Source organism: Phragmites australis, chromosome 23 (assembly GCF_958298935.1).
Source record: "Phragmites australis chromosome 23, lpPhrAust1.1, whole genome shotgun sequence".
NCBI lineage: Eukaryota > Viridiplantae > Streptophyta > Magnoliopsida > Poales > Poaceae > Phragmites > Phragmites australis.
In genome coordinates this window covers 19,552,037-19,572,882 of record NC_084943.1, presented here as the reverse complement: position 1 = coordinate 19,572,882, position 20,846 = coordinate 19,552,037, and the positions used below count along the sequence as shown (strand labels likewise).

The 20,846-nt window shown below is 46.0% G+C and overlaps 1 protein-coding gene across 1 annotated transcript; it reads right to left on the bottom strand.

Annotated features, from left to right (window-relative positions):
* Window positions 1-11,154: 11,154 nt before the first annotated feature.
* On the bottom strand, window positions 11,155-16,657 carry LOC133905834 (pentatricopeptide repeat-containing protein GUN1, chloroplastic-like). Its single transcript, XM_062347608.1, has 4 exons — window positions 14,308-16,657; window positions 12,280-12,493; window positions 11,799-11,983; window positions 11,155-11,637 (listed from the first exon to the last, which is right to left on the bottom strand). The coding sequence occupies exons 1-4, from the start codon at window positions 16,206-16,208 to the stop codon at window positions 11,376-11,378; spliced, it is 2,562 nt and encodes an 853-aa protein (XP_062203592.1). The 5' UTR covers window positions 16,209-16,657; the 3' UTR covers window positions 11,155-11,375.
* Window positions 16,658-20,846: the final 4,189 nt, after the last annotated feature.

The following is a 20,846-nucleotide window of genomic DNA, read 5'->3' as shown; positions in this document are numbered from 1 at the left end:
TCCCAAAGCCCTTTTCTCAATCCATATAAACATCTAGCAGTAACAGTTAGAAGAGAGACTTTGTCCAAAAATTAATCAATCTGTGGGACCGATCTCTTTCAGTTGTCAAGTTTGCCATGGATTCCCTAGATTGTCCTCTCACAAGAGCATATTCCCACCCAAAAACATGGGATAGCAAGCGTTAGCTTTGCATCAGTATGAAGCAACCCTTCCTTGGTAGCGTGCTGCTTCCGGACGCAATTCTTTCTTTTGAAATGCATCCATGAAACTTTTGCAGTTCAACTATCTGGATATAGTGTCCAACAATTGATTTATCTAGAAAAAATAAATACTCCATCCGCAAATAGTTTCCACTGTTGACTTTACTATTCAATATTTAACTATCAACTTTAAAATATTTATGTAACGCCCCAAAATTGTAGTCCCAAAATCACTGTATGATGGTATTTTACCGTGTATATTTGCGCATTTTTCCGCATACATACATATATAAAAAAAGAAAAAAGACAGGCGGGCCATTTTCTTTAGGCCGGCCCGAGCCGGCTCAGCCTCCTTCCCTTCTCTGTTCCCTGCCGCGCGGCCCAGACGGCCTCCTTATCCTTGCGCTGCTTGCCCTAGAGGGGAGGTGCCGGCCACTATGCCCCTTTCTTCTCCCTCGCGTGCGCCGCGCGGCCCTCGTGCCACGCCGCTGGCCAAGCTGACTCGCTCCTCTCCCCTCTCCCTCCTTTTCCCCCTCCTCTGCTGCCTGGGCCGGAGTGCCCAAGCGCGTGCCTCGATCGTGCCGCGCTCGAGCCGCTCCCGAGCCACGCCGCCCTCTCTCGTGCGCGCCCATCCTTATCCCCTCTTGATCTTATCTTCTCCTCCCCCAAAAATCCAGAGGCTAGATCCAGTTTCTCCGTAGTAGGAGCCCTTCGCCACCGCTATAAGGCCGGGAGGGAGTGCCCCATGGGGGGCGAGGAGATCGGCGAGAGAGAGAGAAGAGAGAAAGAGAGAGCTCTCGCCGCCTTGATCCACTGCTTTGTCGTCGCCACTTTCGCCTCGCCGAAGCACCATGGCCGTTGCTCTAGCCGGTGGGTCTCTGCAATAGCCCCCTTCCCTCCTTCTTGCTGCTATAGGGGCGTCAGTCAGCCTCCGTGTCGTGCCATGCGATGAGGTGTTATGGCTGGCTGGCCCTCGTGTCGTGTTGTGTGATGGAAGTGCTATTTTTCTATTGCGTGACGTGGTGTTCATAATTGAACTCGGGCGCCGTAGTTCTTTTGCTTGGTGGTTGTTGCCGATGGCGCTTCGTGCCCGTGTCCGTGCAAATAGGTGTGGTCCCGGTCGATTCTTCGTGACCGCGGCCGTGGAGATGGAGGTGCTGTGATTCGGTTTGGTTGTTCTTCATTCTGTGGTATGTGCCGGTCGGCCCTCGTTGTCGCACCGTGGAGATGGAGATGTGTTGTTTTGGATGGTTGTTCTTTTGTTGTGGTGAAATTAGGACGGCCTTTGTGCCATGATCGTCGAGATGTGCTCGGTATCTTTTGGTTGGTTTGTGTTGTGGCTGCTCATTGCCGTGGAAGTGTGTTTGTGCCCGGCTTGATTTCTCCCCCTCTGTCCGAGCTATGATATGTTGCCGCCGACCGGGAGTCGGTACCGCCATGCGTATACCACCAGGTGGGGACCTGAGCGTCGTCGTGCCATGTTCTGGTGTTGTCAATTGAAGCCTTTGCTACACCTTTTTTCTTTCGTGTTGGTTGTCTTAGTGATATGTGGCTCACCGTGTTTAGGAGCCCGGCTGTCAGCCCTTTGATCTCTATTATCATCAGTGTGTGGGTATGTTCATGTTTTGGCTGGCGTGTCTTAATGTCTGGCCATCTCTCTGTGGCTGGCTCGCCACCCTCGCGCTTAGTTATGATCCATCTCATGGTCTAATGATGCCAGCCAGGAAGGATTATGTTGGCCCTTGTGTGTGCTCTGGCCGGTTGTGTGCCGTGGCTGTCGTGTGTGCCTACCGTTGGCTGGGTGGGCCGCGCCGCTGGCTGGGTGAGTCGTCCTGCCTTCGACTGTGTCTAGCCCTTTGCTTTTGATCTGCACAGTTCTGGTGTGCTTGTTGTTTTCCTAGCCATTATGTTTGGTCTGTCGCCGATGTATATTCCGGCAAGTGCATTGTGTTCTGTGGCGTTCTCGGTTGAACTTGACTGATGACGACGCATGTGTTGTTCAGCCATGTGGGTGTTGCAACTACGTTGTGACCTGGTTGGTGCACCATTGCATTCTCTAATCCTCATGGTTCTATGTTGTTTCAGTATTCAGTTGGCATATCCTGTCAGTGCCTTGGTGTTTTCAGTGACTATTTGTTGCCCTGAGGTCTTGAGGCCTGTATAGTTGCTGATCACCGCTGGGATGTCATGTTGCTTGGGCCAATTCTATTGTCAACTGCTACTGTTGTTGGTCCTTTGAGGCTTTTGGTTTCTTCTGTTATCATAATTGGCATCTTTCCAATTGGTTGATTGTTCAAATGATTGACTGTGGGGGTTAACTTTATCAGTTTGCCTCCCCTTTAGTTGATGACTGCTCTAGTGGTGGTTTGATGTTTATCAGCTAGACAGTTATGTCACATTGTTGCTGATTTTGGTCATTATCAAATAGCTGATTAATGATCTTTGATGTATGGTGGTGAGATTGCTAGCTCTGACCATGCGCTATTATCATCCCTTTTTGGCTTTGATGCTCAGCTGATGAGGCCTGTCCATACTTGCCTTGTGCTGACTTATGGCTGATGATGTCCTTGTTATTATCATCAGTGGCTATCATCTGTTGTTGATGCTTGGTGGCTCTGTTGCTATGAGCCCTCTTACTGTCTTATAGCCTTGGTGGCTTGATTCATTTGAGGCTCACTCGTGATCTCCTTGTGTGGCATGTGCCTTTGTGGCTCATTACTTGATGCCTTGGTGGCTCCTGACTTTGTGGCTCTTTTGCCTTTGTGGCACTTTACCGCCTTCGTGGCTTGTCGCCTGTGTGGTTGGGTTGCCTTTTTTGCCTTCGGAGTTGGCCAATAGGACGAATCTGAGGTCCGAGTAAGTTAGTAAGCTAAGAACGGCGTTGGGCTCCTGGTCGCGGCCTCACTGCCGCACTGGTTGTAGCTATGTGTCATGCTGTGCTCCTAGCTCGCCTCGATTACACACTATTCTGAGGCTCTTTAGCCGATGATGACTCGGGACACATAAACAGTCCATAAGGCTCATGCTAGACTAATACCCTATTTCCTCTACTACCGTTTCGATTCCTGACGCAATCACTTTGCTTGGTCTATGTTGTTTGAGACTACAGCCTTGCAGACCCGGAAACGGCATCTATATGACAACCGCCAGCACAGTTTAATTGGAGGTTGCCCGAGAGACGGGGGTAATTAACCGGAGGCTTCACGAGGCCACAGGAACAAGGACGAAGTGATCGCCAGAAGATTTAGTCAGATAGCGTGTGCACATGTGTATAGAGCAAAGTGTCGTAATCGATGAAACTTGTACTTTATGAGTTCAATGATGAATGAATAAAGTTCAGTATTTCCATTATATTGCTCTGATGTTCTTTTGTATACGATGGTATATTGGCACGCCTGTGATTGTTACATTCAAATCAGTATAAATTCGAACGCATGTTTTGAATCCGTTAAACAAAATGGCACACTCGGTGGGACATGGTTCTCCTCCCATCTTTGCTACGCTGTGCTGGTCTTCAGGATGGTCTCCCGAGTCTACAAGTGTTGCTTGCAAAAGAGATCGTTGGGAAAATACTAACCAAGAGATGGTGTGGTTGAAGGTAGATTCATCCATGCCTGCGACTCGGTTCCCATGATCCTGCAGTTCGGGACACTCCCTCCCGTGGCCATCCTCTAGCACGAGGGTGCAATCTACTCCTGGATTACAAAGGAGCCAGCTGAAGGTCCTGTAATGAACAAGGATCAGAAGAGAGCCTTCTCACAGATCAAGGATGAGTTCCACAGCGTCATCGCTGAGGCAAAGGCTGTGTTGGAGGGGTTCTCTCTTGTTAAGAAGTCTGAGGCTGAGCTGCCGTGGCCTTAGACGCAGTTTGTGAAAACTTACGTCGAAGCATCGCCACTGCTTGTTCAAGTGGAAGACTACACGCACGCCGGAACTGCCGGCGGAAGATCATCAAAGCTCATAGACTCCGACAGCGGATCGCCTCTCGTCTTACGCTAGTTGACACTACAAAAGAAGAAGTGGCTTCAAGTGAGGCCATTCCCCGCACATGGACTCATCATGCGTCTCGAGCCAGGCTCCTCGCTCGGAAAGCTATAGTGGAAGAGTTTTTGTCTCAATGCCTTGGAAGGAGGTGTAGGCTCTGCAACCCCAGTCTAGCTGGCTGTCAGCACTGGGTGCCTTGCTTCCACATCGGTATGACGTCCGACCCATCTTCAGCTAAAGACACAAACTAGTTCGTCATGCTTCCAAGTGAAGTGCCGGCGCCTCGCCTAGATGAGCTGCAAAGGCAGCTACAGCAGCTTAGAGACCAAATGAATGATCTCGAGAGATAGTTTCACAGCGCTCCTGCAACAGTGACTCCGCGAACTGGGGGTAATACCCGTCCTGCAAATCATCATGAGCAACAAGACAGGCATGCCGAGGCCACTCGGCTAAGAGGCCCTCCACCTTCATCTTATCAACCACGCTAAATGCGACCGCCTACTAGATGGGACCCAGAGTCACGGCATCAAGAATATGCAAGAAGGCATTTTGGGCGCAATCAGAGGTCCCCCTATGAGGCGGCTTATGCCAGTCATGAGGTCCCTTGGCGTGAGGCTCCTACTCGATCAGTACGTCATCCTACTTCACCTACAAGATACTCTACCCCGTATGCTCTCAATAAGAATCAATGGAGGCGTGAGAGAAGAAAGAGGAACCACGTACATGTCTGTGTCTAGGCAGATGGCCAAGTCCACCCGGAGGATGGGACATTGAGTGTTCGGGTTGTGATTTGGTTTGGTTGTTCTTCATTCTATGGTATGTGCCGGCCAGCCCTCGTTGCCGCGACCGTGGAGATGGAGATGTGTTGTTTTTTTTTTGTTATTCTTTTGTTGTGGTGAAATCCGGCTAGCCTTTGTGTCGTGATCGTCGAGATGTGCTCGGTTTCTTTTGGTTGGTTCGTGCTCTGGCTACTCATTGCCGTGCAAGTGTGTTTGTGCCCAGCTTGATTTCTCCCCCTCTGTCCGGGCTATGATATGTTGCCGCCGGCTGAGAGTCGGTACCGCCGTGCGTATACCACCGGTTGGGGACCTGAGCGTCATCGTTCCACGCTCTGGTGTTGTCAATTGAAGCCTTTGCCACACCTTTCTTTCATGTTGGTTGTCTTAGTGATCTGTGACTCACCGTGTTTAGGAGCATGACTGTCAGCCCTTTGATCTCTATTTATCATCGGTGTGTGGGTATGTTCATGTTTTAGCCGGTGTTTCTTGATGTATGACCATCGCTCTGTGGCTAGCTCGCCACCCTCACGCTTAGTTGTGATCCATTTCATGGTGTAATGATGGCGGCCAGGAAGGATGATGTTGGCCCTTGTGTGTGCTCTGGCCGATTGTGTGTTGTGGCTGTCGTGTTTGCCTATTGCTAGCTGGGTGGGTTGTATCGCCTGCTGGGTGAGCTGTGCCGCCTTCGAGTGTGTCTATCCCTTTGCTTTTGATCTACACAGTTCTAGCGTGCTTGCTATTTTCCTGGCCATTATGTTTGGTCTATCGCCGATGTATATTCTAGCAAGTGCATTGTGTTCTGTGGCGTTCCCGGCTAAACTTGACTAATGATGGCGCATGTGTTGTTCGGCCATGTGGGTGTTGCAGCTACGTTGTTCCCTGGCTGGTGCATCGTTGCATTCTCTGACCCTAACGGTTTTGTGTTGTTTCAGTATTCAGTTGGCATATCCTGTCAGTGCCTTGGTGTTTTTAGTGACTATCTGTTGCCCTGAGGTCCTGAGGCCTATATAGTTGCTGATCACCGTTGGGATGTCATGTTGCTTGGGCCAATTCTATTGTCAGCTATTACTATTGCTGGTCTTTTGAGGCTTTTGGTTTCTTCTATTATCATAATTGGCATCTTTGCAATTGGCTGATTGTTCTAATGATTGACTGTGGGGGTTAACTTTATCAGTTTGCCTCCCCTTTAGTTGACGACTGCTCTGGTGGTGGTTTGATGTTTATCAGCTAGACAGTTATGTCACTTTGTTGCTGATTTTGGTCATTATCAAACAACTGATTAATGATCTTTGATGTATGGTGGTGAGATTGCTAGCCCTGACCATGCACTGTTATCATCCCCTTTTGGCTTTGATGCTCAGCTGATGAGGCTTGTCCTTACTTGCCCTATGTTGACTTATGGCTGACGATGTTCCTGTTATTATCATTAGTGGCTATCATCTGTTGCTGATGCCTGGTGGCTTTGTTGTTATGAGCCCTCTTATTGTCTTATAGCCTTGGTGGCTTGATGCCTTTGAGGCTCACTGGTGATCTCCCTGTGTGGCATGTGCCTTTGTGGCTCGTTACTTGATGCCTTGGTGGCTCCTGCATTTGTGGCTCTGTTGCCTTTGTGGCACTTTACCGCCTCCGTGGCTTGTCGCTTGTGTGGCTGGGTTGCCTTTGTTGCCTTCGAAGTTGGCCGATGAGGACGAAGCCGAGGCCCGAGGAAGTTAGTGAGCTAAGCACGACATTGGGCTCCTGGTCACGGCCTCGCTGCCGCACCGATTGTAGCTATACATCGTGCTATGCTCCTAGCTCACCTCGATTACACACTATTCTGAGGCTCTTTAGCCGATGATGACCCGGGACACATAAACAATCCATAAGGCTCATGCTAGACTGTTATCCCGTTTCCTCTACTGCCATTTCGATTGAGACTACAGCCTTGCAGACCCAGAGACGATATCTATATAACGACCGCCAGCGCAGTTTAATCGGAGGTTGCCCGAGAGACGGGCATAATTAACCGGAGACTTCATGAGGCCACGGGAACCAGGACGAAGTGATCGCCAGAAGATTTAGTCAAATAGCGTGTGCACATGTGTATATAGCAAATTGCCGTAATCGTTGAAACTTGTACTTTATGAGTTCAATGATGAATGAATAAAGTTTAGTATTTCCATTACATTGCTCTTATGTTCTTTTGTATACGACGGTATACTGTCAAGCCTGTGACTGTTATATTCAGATCAATATAAATTCGAGCGCATGTTTCGAATCCGCTAAACAACCACATCAAAGAAATAAATGGGATAAAAATTTTACAAAGAATAAATAAAAAATGCAGAGAAATGAGAAAAAGAAAATGAAATATTAAAAAACTCTCTCAGCCCATCCCCTATCTCCCCCCCCCCAGCTCAGTCCGGCCCGCCCTCAGCTCACCCTAGCTTCCCTCCCCCTACCTATGGCCCACACGCTGAGCCGAACCACTCCCTCGGCCTCTCCTTCCCACGCGCGCACCCTGGGACGCGTCCGCGACGGCCCGCCCTTGCGCCCCACCCCCCTTCTCCCTCGCTACCATGCCGGCCCACCCATCATCTTCACCTTCCTTCTCTCGCCGCCCCTTTCCATTTCTCTGCCCCTATGACCAATTCGAAATCATGTCGATCTCGCGCCCACCAAAGGAAGGACATCGCCATGTGGACCAATGTAGGGAAACCGCGAATGGAGAAAAGAAGCAAGGATCATTTTGCGCGATGAAATCAAGCTCGAAGACCCAGAATCCCTCACAAAAATATCACCCGCAGCTCACACTTAGCCTGACCCCGATTCGTGCTCCCCAGCCTATATAAACCCCCGAGACCCTCCCCTAGAGCATTGCCAGCCCTTCCACTCCATTTCCCCTCGAAAACCAGAGCAAGAGCGCCGCCAAGGAGCCTCGGCAACGAGCTCGAATCGCCATCGAGCCACTTCGTCGTTGCCACGTCTCTACGTGTTGCCCCGACGCCGTCGTGTGTGTCAAACGAGCTCACCGTCGTCTCCTCATCTTCTTCAACCGCTTGCTGAAGCTCCCCAATCACCGCAACATCGTCTCTGCCTTCTTCGACAAGCGTGCCACCACAAAAGTTGTTGGCGTCGACTTCAAATCGCCAAAACACAAGTAGAATCAAACTCCATTGTCTGATCTTGCAGCAATGGCTAGGATTAGATTGCGATAGCAACTCATAATCCCCATGAGCACCCACGCTAGCCGGCCACATGTGCAATTTTGTCCCACATGGTGCCCAGTCAAGCCTCATCAACACACCCAGTCAACTTAGTGACGTCAGCTTGCGTAATGATCACCTTTTTGTATAGGAAAATAATCCATAAAATTAGATAAATCCAAATTAGGGTTTTATTAATAATAAATATTAGGAAAAATCTTTAATAATTATGTTAATTATTTATATATGTTTTACCATAATAAAATAAATTTTTTAACAAATCTGGAATAAGTTTTTAATGTTCAAATAGGTTTTATTTAATGTTTTTAATTCTGGAAAAATAGTAAATAATTAGGTTAAATCATAAAATGGGTTTTATTTAGTAAAATAATTTAATAATCTATTTTAATTTTTAGGGTTTCTTTAATTAAGAATAATCCTTTTTAATTTTAAATAATTGCTAGAAAAATCAAAAAATCTTAGAAAAAATCCTACGCCCTTCTTTTACCCTTCTAAAGCTATATCTTCACCATTGAAACTTTGATCTAATCAATTCCTTCACTAATAATTCACCAAAAATAATAAAAATAATAAATTGAGTTGTCTTGTGTGATTTTGGTTCTTTCTTTGTTCTTGGTGTTTATTGCCTTGTTTTGTTTTTCTATTAGGTGCCGATGTCCAGGAGCAGGAGTTTGCAGGTTTCTAAGACCAAGAGTTTGAGGAGCTAGTTGAGCAATAGGGTGAAGGCAAGTTGTCATTGATGCATTTTGATCCCATGTTTCTAAATGTTTTTCGTTTTGCAAAGTTGCATGCTTATAGTTATCGTTCAGAAACTCAAGATAGGCTTGACTTAGTTTTCTCCATATCTACCTTGTCCTCTCAATTTTGGTGGGATCAAGGGTAGAATTTCTTTGCCATGCTTAGGAATTAGATCATATACTTGGTATAATAATCTTGATAACGGTTCTATGCAACGAGATAAAATTGTGATAATATTTTTAACAACATGAAACTTAGGGTCTAAGTAAGTTTGGCATGTTAGTTGGCCTATGATGTGTTCTAGGAAAATGTGGACTTGTCAGATAATTGATGATTTCCCTAAGTTCGATGACGATGGTCTTGCTCGGACCGATTTATGGTGCGATCGGATCGATACAACCATAGGACTGGTATGAGACGGATCTGGCTAACTAATTAACTTTCTCCCAACATTTTGTAGACCAGAGGGTGGAACAGGGAGCATATGGAATTTTCCTTGAACCGTATGGCACGGGCTTCCGTTGTTGAAGCTGTTGGTCATGTAGCAGTGGAACCTTAGCGGGTAGATACTTGTTGGGAGAAACTTTGTAAACGCCTTGCAGTGATATTCCTAGGTGCACAACTCGAAAGTGTGTAAGTGTTTCGCAAACACGAACATAACGGATAATCATGTCTTGTGGGTAAAGTGTATAATCTTTGTAGAGTCTAAAACTGATTAATCAGTCGTGCTCGTGGTTATGAGCACCGAAGAATACCACACATTATTAGAATTCACTGGAATTGGTTTGGGATGGTTAACTTTGCTTAGTGGTTCATTCATGATTGCGGGAACCATGTTGAGGTGCTTTATGTCAAAAAGGTTAATTCTTGAGGTCGGTTACATTCAGTTATTTACTTTTTTTTATTAAATGGTTTATTAAATTCTACCTTTATGCACATAAGCTCATGTAAGCTTTATTATTGTGGATGCCTTCATTACACCTTTTACCATAACATACGGAGTACAAGACGTACTCACATTTGCTATAACCATAATGTTGAGTCGGGGAAGATTCTGAAGACTTTTCTAAAGATAGAGAATTCTGAGGAAGTGTTCTACATCGACTGCATGCGGGAATAGGAGAATAAGAGACTACGCTAGCTATGGTTTAATTTGCTTTTTCAACCTCGATGGTCACCTTGTAATAATGGATAATTACATTAAGTTGTGACGCTATGGTTTGTTATCATATATGAAGTCATCATATGTTTTTATTCCTGGCTTAATATATAGCATAGGTATTGGTCTATCTTTGGACCGAACCCGACAATTTAGTTGAGTGAAAAATGCATTGTCAAACTTCGATCAAAAATATTTTAAGAATATTGTATAATTATCATTGTTTGCGTACATATTATGTGAAACTAACGTTAAAATTTGAAAATGAAGTCAACAGTGATATATTTGCAAACAAAAGTAGTGAAGATTTAGGCTACAACCGCATACCCAAATCATAAAAATATAATTTCTTAAAAATAAATAAACCAACTAGCAAAACAGATATCAGCAGATAGCAATTGCCATGCTCACCGAATTGCGCAATATGGACCACCAATTCTCTTTTCTTTTTCTCTGGCATGAATTGCCACACTCACCAAATGATTTTTATTTCTTTTGACCGCTCCTCGTGCAACATGTCACTTCAGTGACTGAAAGTATCAAGAATTGGGAAGAAAATTCAGTTATCAGCTCCAATTTTTATTTTTGGCCATTTGCATGGTTGGCAATTGCTATGCAAAAAAGTATCTCATCTCCAGATCCAATTATGCAGTTTGAATCGTGAGGCTTTGGCCACAGCTGCAAATCTGAATCAGCAGAGACCACATTGCACTGCTCTTCGCCACTCTTTTCCGGCCTTTACAGCCCCCCTCAGCCAACCACTTGATCAGCTGCCACACTAAAAGGACTACAACCACAAGCTGCTCCATGGATGGAGAGATCCTCTTTGCATCTTCAGCAAAGCTGGCATTTTTCAAAGCAGCAAAGGCATCACGAGCCAAAGGGAAAAGCAATGGAGGCTGCCTGGAGGTGTCACCATCCATGGGCAGTGTAGCTTTCATCAAACAAACCAAAAGAGGAACAAAATGCCTTATGAGCATCATTGGCTGTCGATAAATAGCAACAAATCATCATCTCAAGAACTGTCTTTTCTTCGCCATCAAGGAAGCAGAGGCACGGGTCGGAGGTCGGCAACAGTTGAGCACCGATTAGAAAAAAAAGAGATTTTTCTCTTGATAAAAGGAGTAGTAAGGCAGGCTGCCAATTTTACAAACATTGCATTTCTGGCTAAAACACTGGGATTAAATAGAGCGAGCTATTCCCTGAACCTATGATACACTACAATCTTCTGAACACAGAAGGTGAACAAACCAAAAGTGAGAAGCTTACAGACCCAACACTACAGGAATGATGAGATGAGACCTAGGGGCTACAATTGCAATGCCTGTAACCTCGGTACCAGATTGGACGGGTTTGCATGCTGTAGTCGCTCGTTGTGAAGGAGGAGGATGTTAATGTTGCCAGACTCTCTCAACCAGGCAGCCACCACAGCACTGGGTGACACAAACCTTCCAATGTTAAAGCGCTCAACCTGAAACGGTGCTCCAATTGAAAGGAGCAATGCCTCAATGACCCGGCGGAGAGTGCTTGAACCAGCTATCTTGCTATGTTTTCCCCATCCTGTCAGAATGCTTTAGAGACAAACAAAACATGGCGTCAGTTCAAGTAAAGCCAAGAGCTCAACATCCTACTATTCCAGATTTGCACAAATGAATGATCAATGGAAGTGAAACAGACAAAGCAGAAAAGAAAATGTTATAGCATCAAGTGCTAGATATCAAGGATCAAGTACCTTAAAAATTCAGGCATGGCTCTTCCTTCCAAGACAATAGAGCGCACATTCAAGAGCCATGAATGAACCATTGCTTGAGCTGCCCCACATGACATAAGGTGCAGGTCCAAGCAGAACTCACTCCATGTGTTGTCCCAAACACGACGGTTTACACCTTCAAGCACAACTTGCTGAGCTCCTTGCCTCTGAAAATGGTCAGGAACACAAATATGTCACTAAAGACCACTAGGCCAGATTATACCAAAAAATGTACTTATTTGGGAAGTATTTAAATAATTCATGCAATGAAAAGGGAGACTGGAAGGATGGGAGGTGACATAATTGAAGCCATCAAAAGCTAAATCAAATATTAAAAATTCTTTTAAAATATAATTTATCAGTCGAAAATAAGATTACAACTGAACATTAGTGAACTTCTAATATTTTAATCTCTTGAACAACAACAGTAATTGAACAGATATACACTAAGCAGCGAACATACCTGGCCAAAATGCCATAGAACATCAGTAAGAGCATTGTAAAAGGCAGAAGATGCTGGAGAATCTATGCGTTCCAGCTGATTAAAGAGGGACCGTGCTTGAGTCCAAACTTCTCGATGGCCCATCAGAAGCCCATACGCAACCCCATATACAAAGTTATCAAACAAGCGAAGCTGTTCCAGTAAAAGTGCTGCATCTTCAAAACTATTACAGTGACTGCAAGAACAAGATTAAAGCAAATAGTTAGAAACCACATAGAACTTCGGAGGCACACATATATAAAAGGTGATTTCCTAGAAAAAATTGCAGGCCCGTCTTTCAGCTTCGTGTCATTTTTGTTTTGAATAACACAAGGATACATTTAGCAAATTAGTATAGCCTCTTTTCTAGCATAATAAAATGATAGGTTGTAAAAGGAAAAAGTCTACATAACCCTCTGAACTATCGACTGGTAGTATACTTAAAACCTCAAACTATAAAACTAGGTATTGTGGCCCTTAAACTTTGCAAAACCGTTTACTTAACCACCTAACCTGGTTTCTGAGGTTGTTTTCGCCTCGTTGGCGTCCACGCTGGCACTGGTTTTGCCACACAGGCGGGGATGGGCACTGGGACTTCGTGTCAGTGGCCGTTGGGTCCACTGACGAGGCTAGTGGCGCGGATGGCGAGAGAGAGACACAGAGAGAGGGGCGGAGGGAAGTGACCAGGGAGGAGGTCAAAGGGCGCCGGGGTGAAGAGGGGCACGCCGGAGAGGAGTAGCTCGCCGGTGAAGGCTCTTCGCGTTAGGGAGAGAGGGGTGGCTAGGAGAGGGGGCTCACCGGGTTAGTCTTCCGGCTGAGCGGCTAGCTGCACGAGCCAGCTGCACAGTGCCGCCATGGCCGACCGGCATGGCCAGCTCTCGCCGACCCAATCGGCCCAGCCGAGGGCACGAATAGCTAGAGCATGCCGTGGGGAAACTGTCTTGGTGGGTTATGGCTGGCGGGTCTTGCCGGAGGGTGGCCGACGATGAGCACGATGATGGTGGTGGCTCGGTCATCAACGGAGAAGATGAAGGAGAGGGAGATTTGGCCGGCTAAGGGCGGGGGAAGCTCCAGCGCACTAAGGGGAAGCCAGTCAAGGGGTTCTCGAGCTGAGGGCCTAGCCGTGGCCCGGCCGACGGCGTGCTGCTGAGCCGCGGCAGCACTGGGTCACAACGGAGAGGCGCGCCATTGTCGGGCCTAAGGGAAAGAGACGAGCGCAAAAGAAGGAGAGCGAGGGGAAGCTCAGCGTGTGCTTGTTTGGCCGAAAGAAGCGCGGCACCGGCGGCTCGACATGCGACCAATCGGGTGGTGGCCAGAGTTGGGGAAGAGGCTTGGTCTGGTGGAGAAGAGGACGAAATCGGGCCGGGGAAACGATGCAGAGTGTTGATCCCCTTGGTTTCACATAGTGGGGCTACAGAGGAACAGGGCTCAGGTGCGGCGGATTTGGCTCGGAGGCATGGGATTTAGCCGGCGGTGGTGCGTGCTGCTCTAGACGCTAGTGTTTGCTTTATTCGGCTGTGGAGACCGGGGCGGCCACTGACATGCGATCCCAATGCACATCCTCACCTGTGTGGCAAAACCAGTGTCAGTGTGGATGCGAGCGAGGCGACAACCTCAAAAACCAGATTAGGGGGTTAAGTACACAGTTTTGCAAAGTTTAAGGTCCACAATACCTGGTTTTGTAGTCCTGGGTTTTAAGTATGCACCAGTCGATAGTTCAGGGGCTATGTAGACTATTTCGGTTTTAAAATAAAGAGTAATTTTGTATATCCATGAAACACAGGAAGGCTGAAGTTTAACCAGTGCAAAAGTAAATCCATATTGAAGGTATGTAGTTTAAGTTGTCAAAAAAAAAGTTTCAGCATAATGTAGCACCAAATATTGAATTTTTGACTAGTGTATTGCCACGAGGGTGTATTGTTATGAGCAGAAAATGGCTAGAAAACTGGCAGATGCAAAGCTAGAACCACATTATTATTAGAAGGCTCAAACGAAACAATGAAGATGTACCTGCAAGCATTCAGGATGGCAGAAAATGTTACAATATTTGGCCGTACGCCCTGCTGGACCATCTTCTGAAATAATTCTAGAATGAAAAATAATTCCTGGGACCTCCTCATCCGAACATCCGTGGCAAAGCGCCCTCCTCTTGTCGCTAGATTAGCAGCCCTTACAATCTGGCCACCATAAACCCCAACAATCTCAGGATCCTCCTCAGTAAGAATCTTAGACTTTCCAAATGCATCGATAATTGTGTTGTAGGTTACAACATTTGGCTTGATACCCATCTTCGTCATCTCATCAAGCAAGGACAAGGCACACTCTACCAAACCATTCTTGGCCAACGTATCAATAAAAGAGCTGAACAGAACAACATCTGCCTTTAGGCCAGACTCCTTAAAGTCTAAGTAGACATTAAATGCATCTCCATGCATTCCTGCCTTTGAATAGATATCTATCAAAGTTGAGTATGTCAGTATACTAGGAGCTACGCCTTGAGCCCGCATATCTTGAACAAGGAAAGAGACCATGTCCAAGCGTCCCTGCTTTCCGTATCCATTAATCAAAGAATTGTAAGTAACAGTGTCCTTTTCAATACCCAAATTCTCCATCTCTTCGCACACAGTAGCAATTTCGTCATACTTCCCTGTCTTCAAATATATAGCCAACAAGCTGTTGTAGCAAACTCGGTCCAATCGAATTCCCAGAGACTTCATCTTCTTGCGCAACTTGAGTGCTTCATCATACTTCTCCAGCTTGGAGTATCCATCCATCAATGTACTGTATGTAACAACATTTGGCTTGACATTGTTCACTTCCATATCCAAGACAACCTGCATAGCCAGCTCCATGTTGCCACACTTGCAAATTGCATCGACAAATGTGTTGTACGTGTAAATGTCACGCCCACTGCCAAGATGGATCATTTCATCAAAGACAGCACGAGCATCCTCCAAATGCCCAGCGCGGCTACATGCTGCAAGAATTGAATTAAACGTCTTGCGGTCTGGACAGAGCCCATCCTGCAGCATCTGACGGAAATATCCCAGTGTGAAACTAAGGTCAACACCGCCTTTCCCGCATGCATCGATCACCGCATTGTATGACACCGTGGTAGGCCGCAAGCCTGCACCCTTCATCGACTCAAGCACCCCCATGGCCTCAGTTGCAAGCCCACTTCTCGCATAAGCTGAGATGAGTGCCGAGTGGGCGAACACCGTGTTGCCATAGCCCCCCGCAATGCCAGTATCAAAAGCCCTCCTTGCAAGGTCTGGCCGGCCCATCTTTCCTAGTGCACCAATGGTGGCAGTCAGAAGCTTGCCTTTGTCGACAGCACCACCACCAACAAGGGATAATGCAGCGTAGAACACTTCAAACGCGCGGAGTGCGGATTTGTCCCTGTCACCAAGCTCCCGCAAGATCTGGCAGTAGTCCTCAGGAGCAACTAGCTCACCCCGGAAGGACGAAAGGGCCGCACCGAGTGCTCGCCGGTCTTCAGGAGCCACACGGAGCAGCTTGTCCACACAGCGCCCCGCGGCGGCCGACGACGCGCGCCCACGGTCCTGGGCACCAGGGCCGCGGCTGCGTTTGGAGATGGTCTTCGTGGTCCGCGCGCGCCGGAAGTCCGGGCCGAGCGCGGCCGCCGCGGCGCGCTGTGGCTGCACCCACGGCGCACCGGGGCCGACGAAGATAGGATTCTGGACGGGTGGGCACGCCGCGGAGGGTGACGCCGCGGCGAGGAAGGGCGGCGGGCACAGCGCCGCCGCCGCGGCCGACGCCGAGGGCGGCGGCGCCGATGCGTGCAGCCGCGCGGTGGCCGTGGCCGTGGCCGTGGCGGCCGCGGCAGCAGAGTGGTGCGCCGGGTGGTGCGACGCCGCGTGCGCCTGCGACGGCGTGAAGTGCGTCGCCATCCCGGCACCAGCAGCCTCCCAGCAAACCACGCAAGAATCACCTCCTCCTTACCTCTCCTCCTCAACCCGATCAAAATCCAACCAAGCTCCAATTTATTTTCTCCACAAATCACCAATTCCACAACTCCTAATGCCCCCCCCCCCCCCTAAATCCTAATCCAATCGAACCAAGCTAAACTGGAATCGAATCTCCGGATTCTCGGGCTGGAGACAGTACCCCACACACAAAGCTCCAAAAAGGCGGGATTTTTACGGCTAAAACAGGGCCCTTCCCCTTCGGAACGACTGCGGGGAGGACGACGATTGGGTCATCATGCCGGTGGCGATCGATTTCGCGATAAGATTAGGAGATTTGGCGACGGATTTCGCGAGGCGGGGATTGGGTGGCTGGGAAGGACGCGCGCGTGGCGGGGGTGGGTGGGGAACAGGGAAAGGCAGGAAGGAAAGAGATAAGAGCATCTCCAAGGTTTTATATATCTCTATATAGTTAAATTTAGATATTTAAAAGAAAAAAATAGCTCTAACAGACTTTATATTTGCTTAAAATTTACCGAACTCTATCCAGCTTTTCTCTCGCTATTTTTATGAGTGGACGTCAACTCCCTATATACGTCATCTCCCTCTCCCGTTCGCTCTCGCGTGCTCACCGTGTTGCGTGGTACGTTGACTCCATCTTCCTCAATTTTAGTGAAATCCACCGTCGCACACCACCTTCATCACCGGCATCATAAGCCCCATGGGCTCCGTCGTGAGTTTGTTTGTCGATCCTCACTGCTTTCTTGTCCTCTCCTCATAGAAAAAAGTTGAGCTACACTCATCTTCCTCGACTCTAACTGTGGACCTCTCTTCATTATCATCGTCGAATCCTCCTCATCTTGTGAGCCATTGGTTGACTGCTTCCACCCATGGCTTGCTCAGGTCCATGCACACCCACTTGACTCCCTCTTATTGTGGATCCGCAGCCGATACCGGTAGATTTGAAGTTTCCCTAGCCGTCGATCTCTACCACTGCCATTGAAGTTATCACCGTCGACCGATCACTCCGAAGCTTTTCCATGGCAACTGAGCTCGTGGTGAGCTCAACTAAGCCTCTCTAAAGCTCTCCAACCACCTTTCCAGTTTCCCCAAAGCTCATTTTCTTTCCGCGATCTGCGCCAAGCGTCGTGGTTGCTCTCGCTCGCCGCCGAGCAAGCTCCAAGCTCCGGCCACCGGGTTGTCCTCCCAGATATCCCATATGCCGATAAAAAAGAAAAGGAGAGAGGAGATATATGAGAGCTAGGACTCTGATACGTTGAAATATAGAAAATAAGATATCGAGAGAGGAAAAAAAATTTAAAAAAGAAAAGCGAGCAAAAATTGGACTGGAGTGTGGGACCCACACCTCGGAAGATTTCCTTCCCAAGCTACACGTTTCGTGCTGCTTGTTTCAGAGGTTGAGTCCCTCTGGTCATCGTGGCCCAGTTGCCGTGGGAGATTGAGGGTGTTGACGTCTCGTGAGGACCGAGGAGGCGTGTTGCTTCGGGGACGCCGAGGAGAGAGAGGCGGAGGTGGAGGTCAGGGAATGACATGTGGGGCCGGAGATGCAGGGCAGGCGAGCTGCCGGGCCTCGTAGGCGGGCGATTGGGTGACTGCGGCGGCTGCTGGGCTGGCAAAGTGCTACGGCCACTCGTCTTTCTGCTCACTGCTGTTTGGGCTTACTTGGCAAATCCAGGGCGAAGCTAGAATAAAATTGGTGACGGTGCACAACATTGCCATACATATAGAATAATATCTAATTTTAAAGAAATACTATCAATTTTAATTGCTTTATATGTACTACTCTTTTCTTAACCTGGTGCTTGTGCATCATCTAACATCAATGTGGCGTCACTGTGGATAAATCCTGTAAGAAATTGTATAAGCTCCATTTGATTTCCTTGAAATTCCATAACTCAAGAAGCTCTCGATGGTGCAACGGTAGGGGTGCACCGTTGCACCCTACCGGCTAGCATTAGAGTGCCTCACTCGCTTAATGAAATCCTAGTAGGCGTCCTCCTCCCTCGATGCTTTTTTTCTTTTAAAGAGTCTTTATTCCAAATAGTCTATTGTTTTGGTACATCTCCAAATCTTGATACCAAATTAATTACTCGAAAGAGATGGTGTTTGTGAACATGAAGAATGCAAATGGTTATGTCTAATTCCGACTGTCTGTACTTTGATAGCATGGACAAGGACAAGAGACATGAAGCGTACGCTCTAGAGTGCTAAGATACAGGGATACTCTTGTGTTTAATGTTCCTGCAACATGTTAGTTAGCGTCACAAAGCATGTACATATATTTCGCCTAGCTTATCATAGACTTGGATAAATAACCATGAAGACACGACAATTAATTAGTTTAACCGTATGTCCAATAATTTCAGTTTTGAAAGATAAGCGACTTTAGCTTAATCATTTTCGGAACCGTAGCATCGAATAGCATGGCCAATGGAATGGTTAATTAGCTGTGATCCTGGAGTACATATGCCCCTTTTGACAGTGACAAGTACAAGATTATGAGAAAACTTATGTACCAGATGTGAGCATGCTCTTTAATTAAATATATAATTTGTCTTAGGTCTTATTTGTTTAAACTCGCATACCGTGGATTATGATCATAATCTGTAAACTGAAGTAAACAGTTATGTAATCCGGTTTTTAACAATACAGCCCTTAGATTGTAATAATACATCAATCTAACTTCTACCAGCTTATATAGATTATGTAATCCAGCTTTTTCAATTCAGCTCTTTATTATCCACTATCTATATACTGCTTTTCATAATCTCCAGTTGAAACGGAGAGAACCTTAGACATTTTTGCAACCTTATTTTTTAGAATCCAATGGTATGCAAAAAGTGAGGCATTATCTATATAGTTCGCCTAGTTTACCCCATATATATATATATATATATATATATATATATATATATATATATATATATATATTAAATGAAGCCATAGACTTATATAAGCAGAACCGTGAATGACATTATTGTTCAGCTAGCGAATTTGCTTGTTCATGCACAATATTGCAAGCTTACAATAGAGTTACTATTTCATATTGTAATTTTTGTCTGTTGCAGCCCCTTCGTGATTTTGACGGTTCAAACCATGCACAACTTTTGTAAAAAAATTGTCTCTACAGACTACAGTTCATCGTCCGCGTCAGTTGAGAGCCGGTTTATTAGTTAACTAAACGAGGGATAGAACTACATAGCAACAGCACACTTGCAAAAAAGCCTGAGTTCTTCAAAATCACAATGGCAAATGGATCTTTTCATGTCCAGCAACAACGGTGGAAAAATACACCGTTCTTGTAAATTTATATTTATCTATACTCCTATAAAATACACAGATTATGGCAAATTCAATCGATCTCCATCGTCTATCCAAGTTAATCAAATGGTTACCGTGCAAAGTTAGTCCCGTTCTTCCTTCTAGAAATATATGTAATCTCCTATTATTTGTAAATCATATTTAGACGTCCAATATTTATTTTTCATATATTCTAAAAATATATTTAATCTCTATTATTTGCTTTTCATATCTAGACATTCAATATTTATCTTTCATATATTCACCGTCGAATTTCTCTAAAGGGTGTATCGTTTCTCACACTTTACCTATATTGCTAGCTTTCTGGAGAGGATGCGTCGCCAGCTTAATCCTCCTAACAACATTGCTACGTACGAACAACTCTAGATAATATGATCTCCTCCACCCTCCTATTTAGTACTCATCATTCTAATCTCTCTTGAAATTAATGATTTGTGAATTTTGTGTATACAAATATCTCTTTTATTATACTATATTATTTATTTTTTTAATTTATTATATCTTAAATTGATTCTACTTATGTGAATATGTAGAGGTTGCTAGTAACATCTAGATGTCAAGTTTTGAGGATATTTAGAAGCTTCCACGGTTGATTTCCCGAAAAACGATATATTCGTGCGGTGCCAATGGATCTAGATCGATGACGGTGACCATGAGTTGGTGAAGTGACTTCACACGACGTGAAGAGACAAGAAAGAGCAGCCGCTGACCTCTTCACACGTGTTCCAGAAAGGCACACGTTTGAGGTGCAGGCTTGCACCTGACAAACTTTACTCGGTCACATCCATGCACGAATTCCACGAAAAAAAAGATGAAGTTCGCAACGCTGGAGAGGGGGAGAAAAATTGCGCCGTCACCCAACGCCTATGGCATCGACGAGGACACCTGATTCGGTATAGGCTACGAGGATATACTCTCCCCGTCGTAAAAACATGACGTTTTGCACGAGGTATAATTTTGAGTAATACTTAGTAGCTTTTAAAATAACAGAGCTTGGAAACGTTACAATTATATGTGTAAATTTGTTTTAAAATATATTTTCATAATATAAAAAATTATTAGATTTTATAAACATATCTTGACAGAAAATAATAATAAAGCTATGTATTGGAAAATATGTCTTATCTAAATGCCATACATTTATGGTTGAATGGAGTATATAATTTGTTAGGTTGTTACCTCCTAAAGAATGAAAGATAAATGAATCAGCAGCATCAAAGAGAACAAGACCTTAGTTGTAGGTTTAGAAGAAATACACATGTTGATGGAAACTCTTGTGAG

Coding starts and splice junctions, on each gene's coding strand:
- LOC133905834 (XM_062347608.1), bottom strand. CDS start 16,208: ATGGCGACGCACTTCACGCCGTCGCAGGCGCACGCGGCGTCGCACCAC. Junction 12,494..14,307: donor GCCATCCTGAATGCTTGCAG/GTACATCTTCAT, acceptor TTGTTCTTGCAG/TCACTGTAATAGTTTTGAAG. Junction 11,638..11,798: donor GCCATGCCTGAATTTTTAAG/GTACTTGATCCT, acceptor TTGTCTCTAAAG/CATTCTGACAGGATGGGGAA.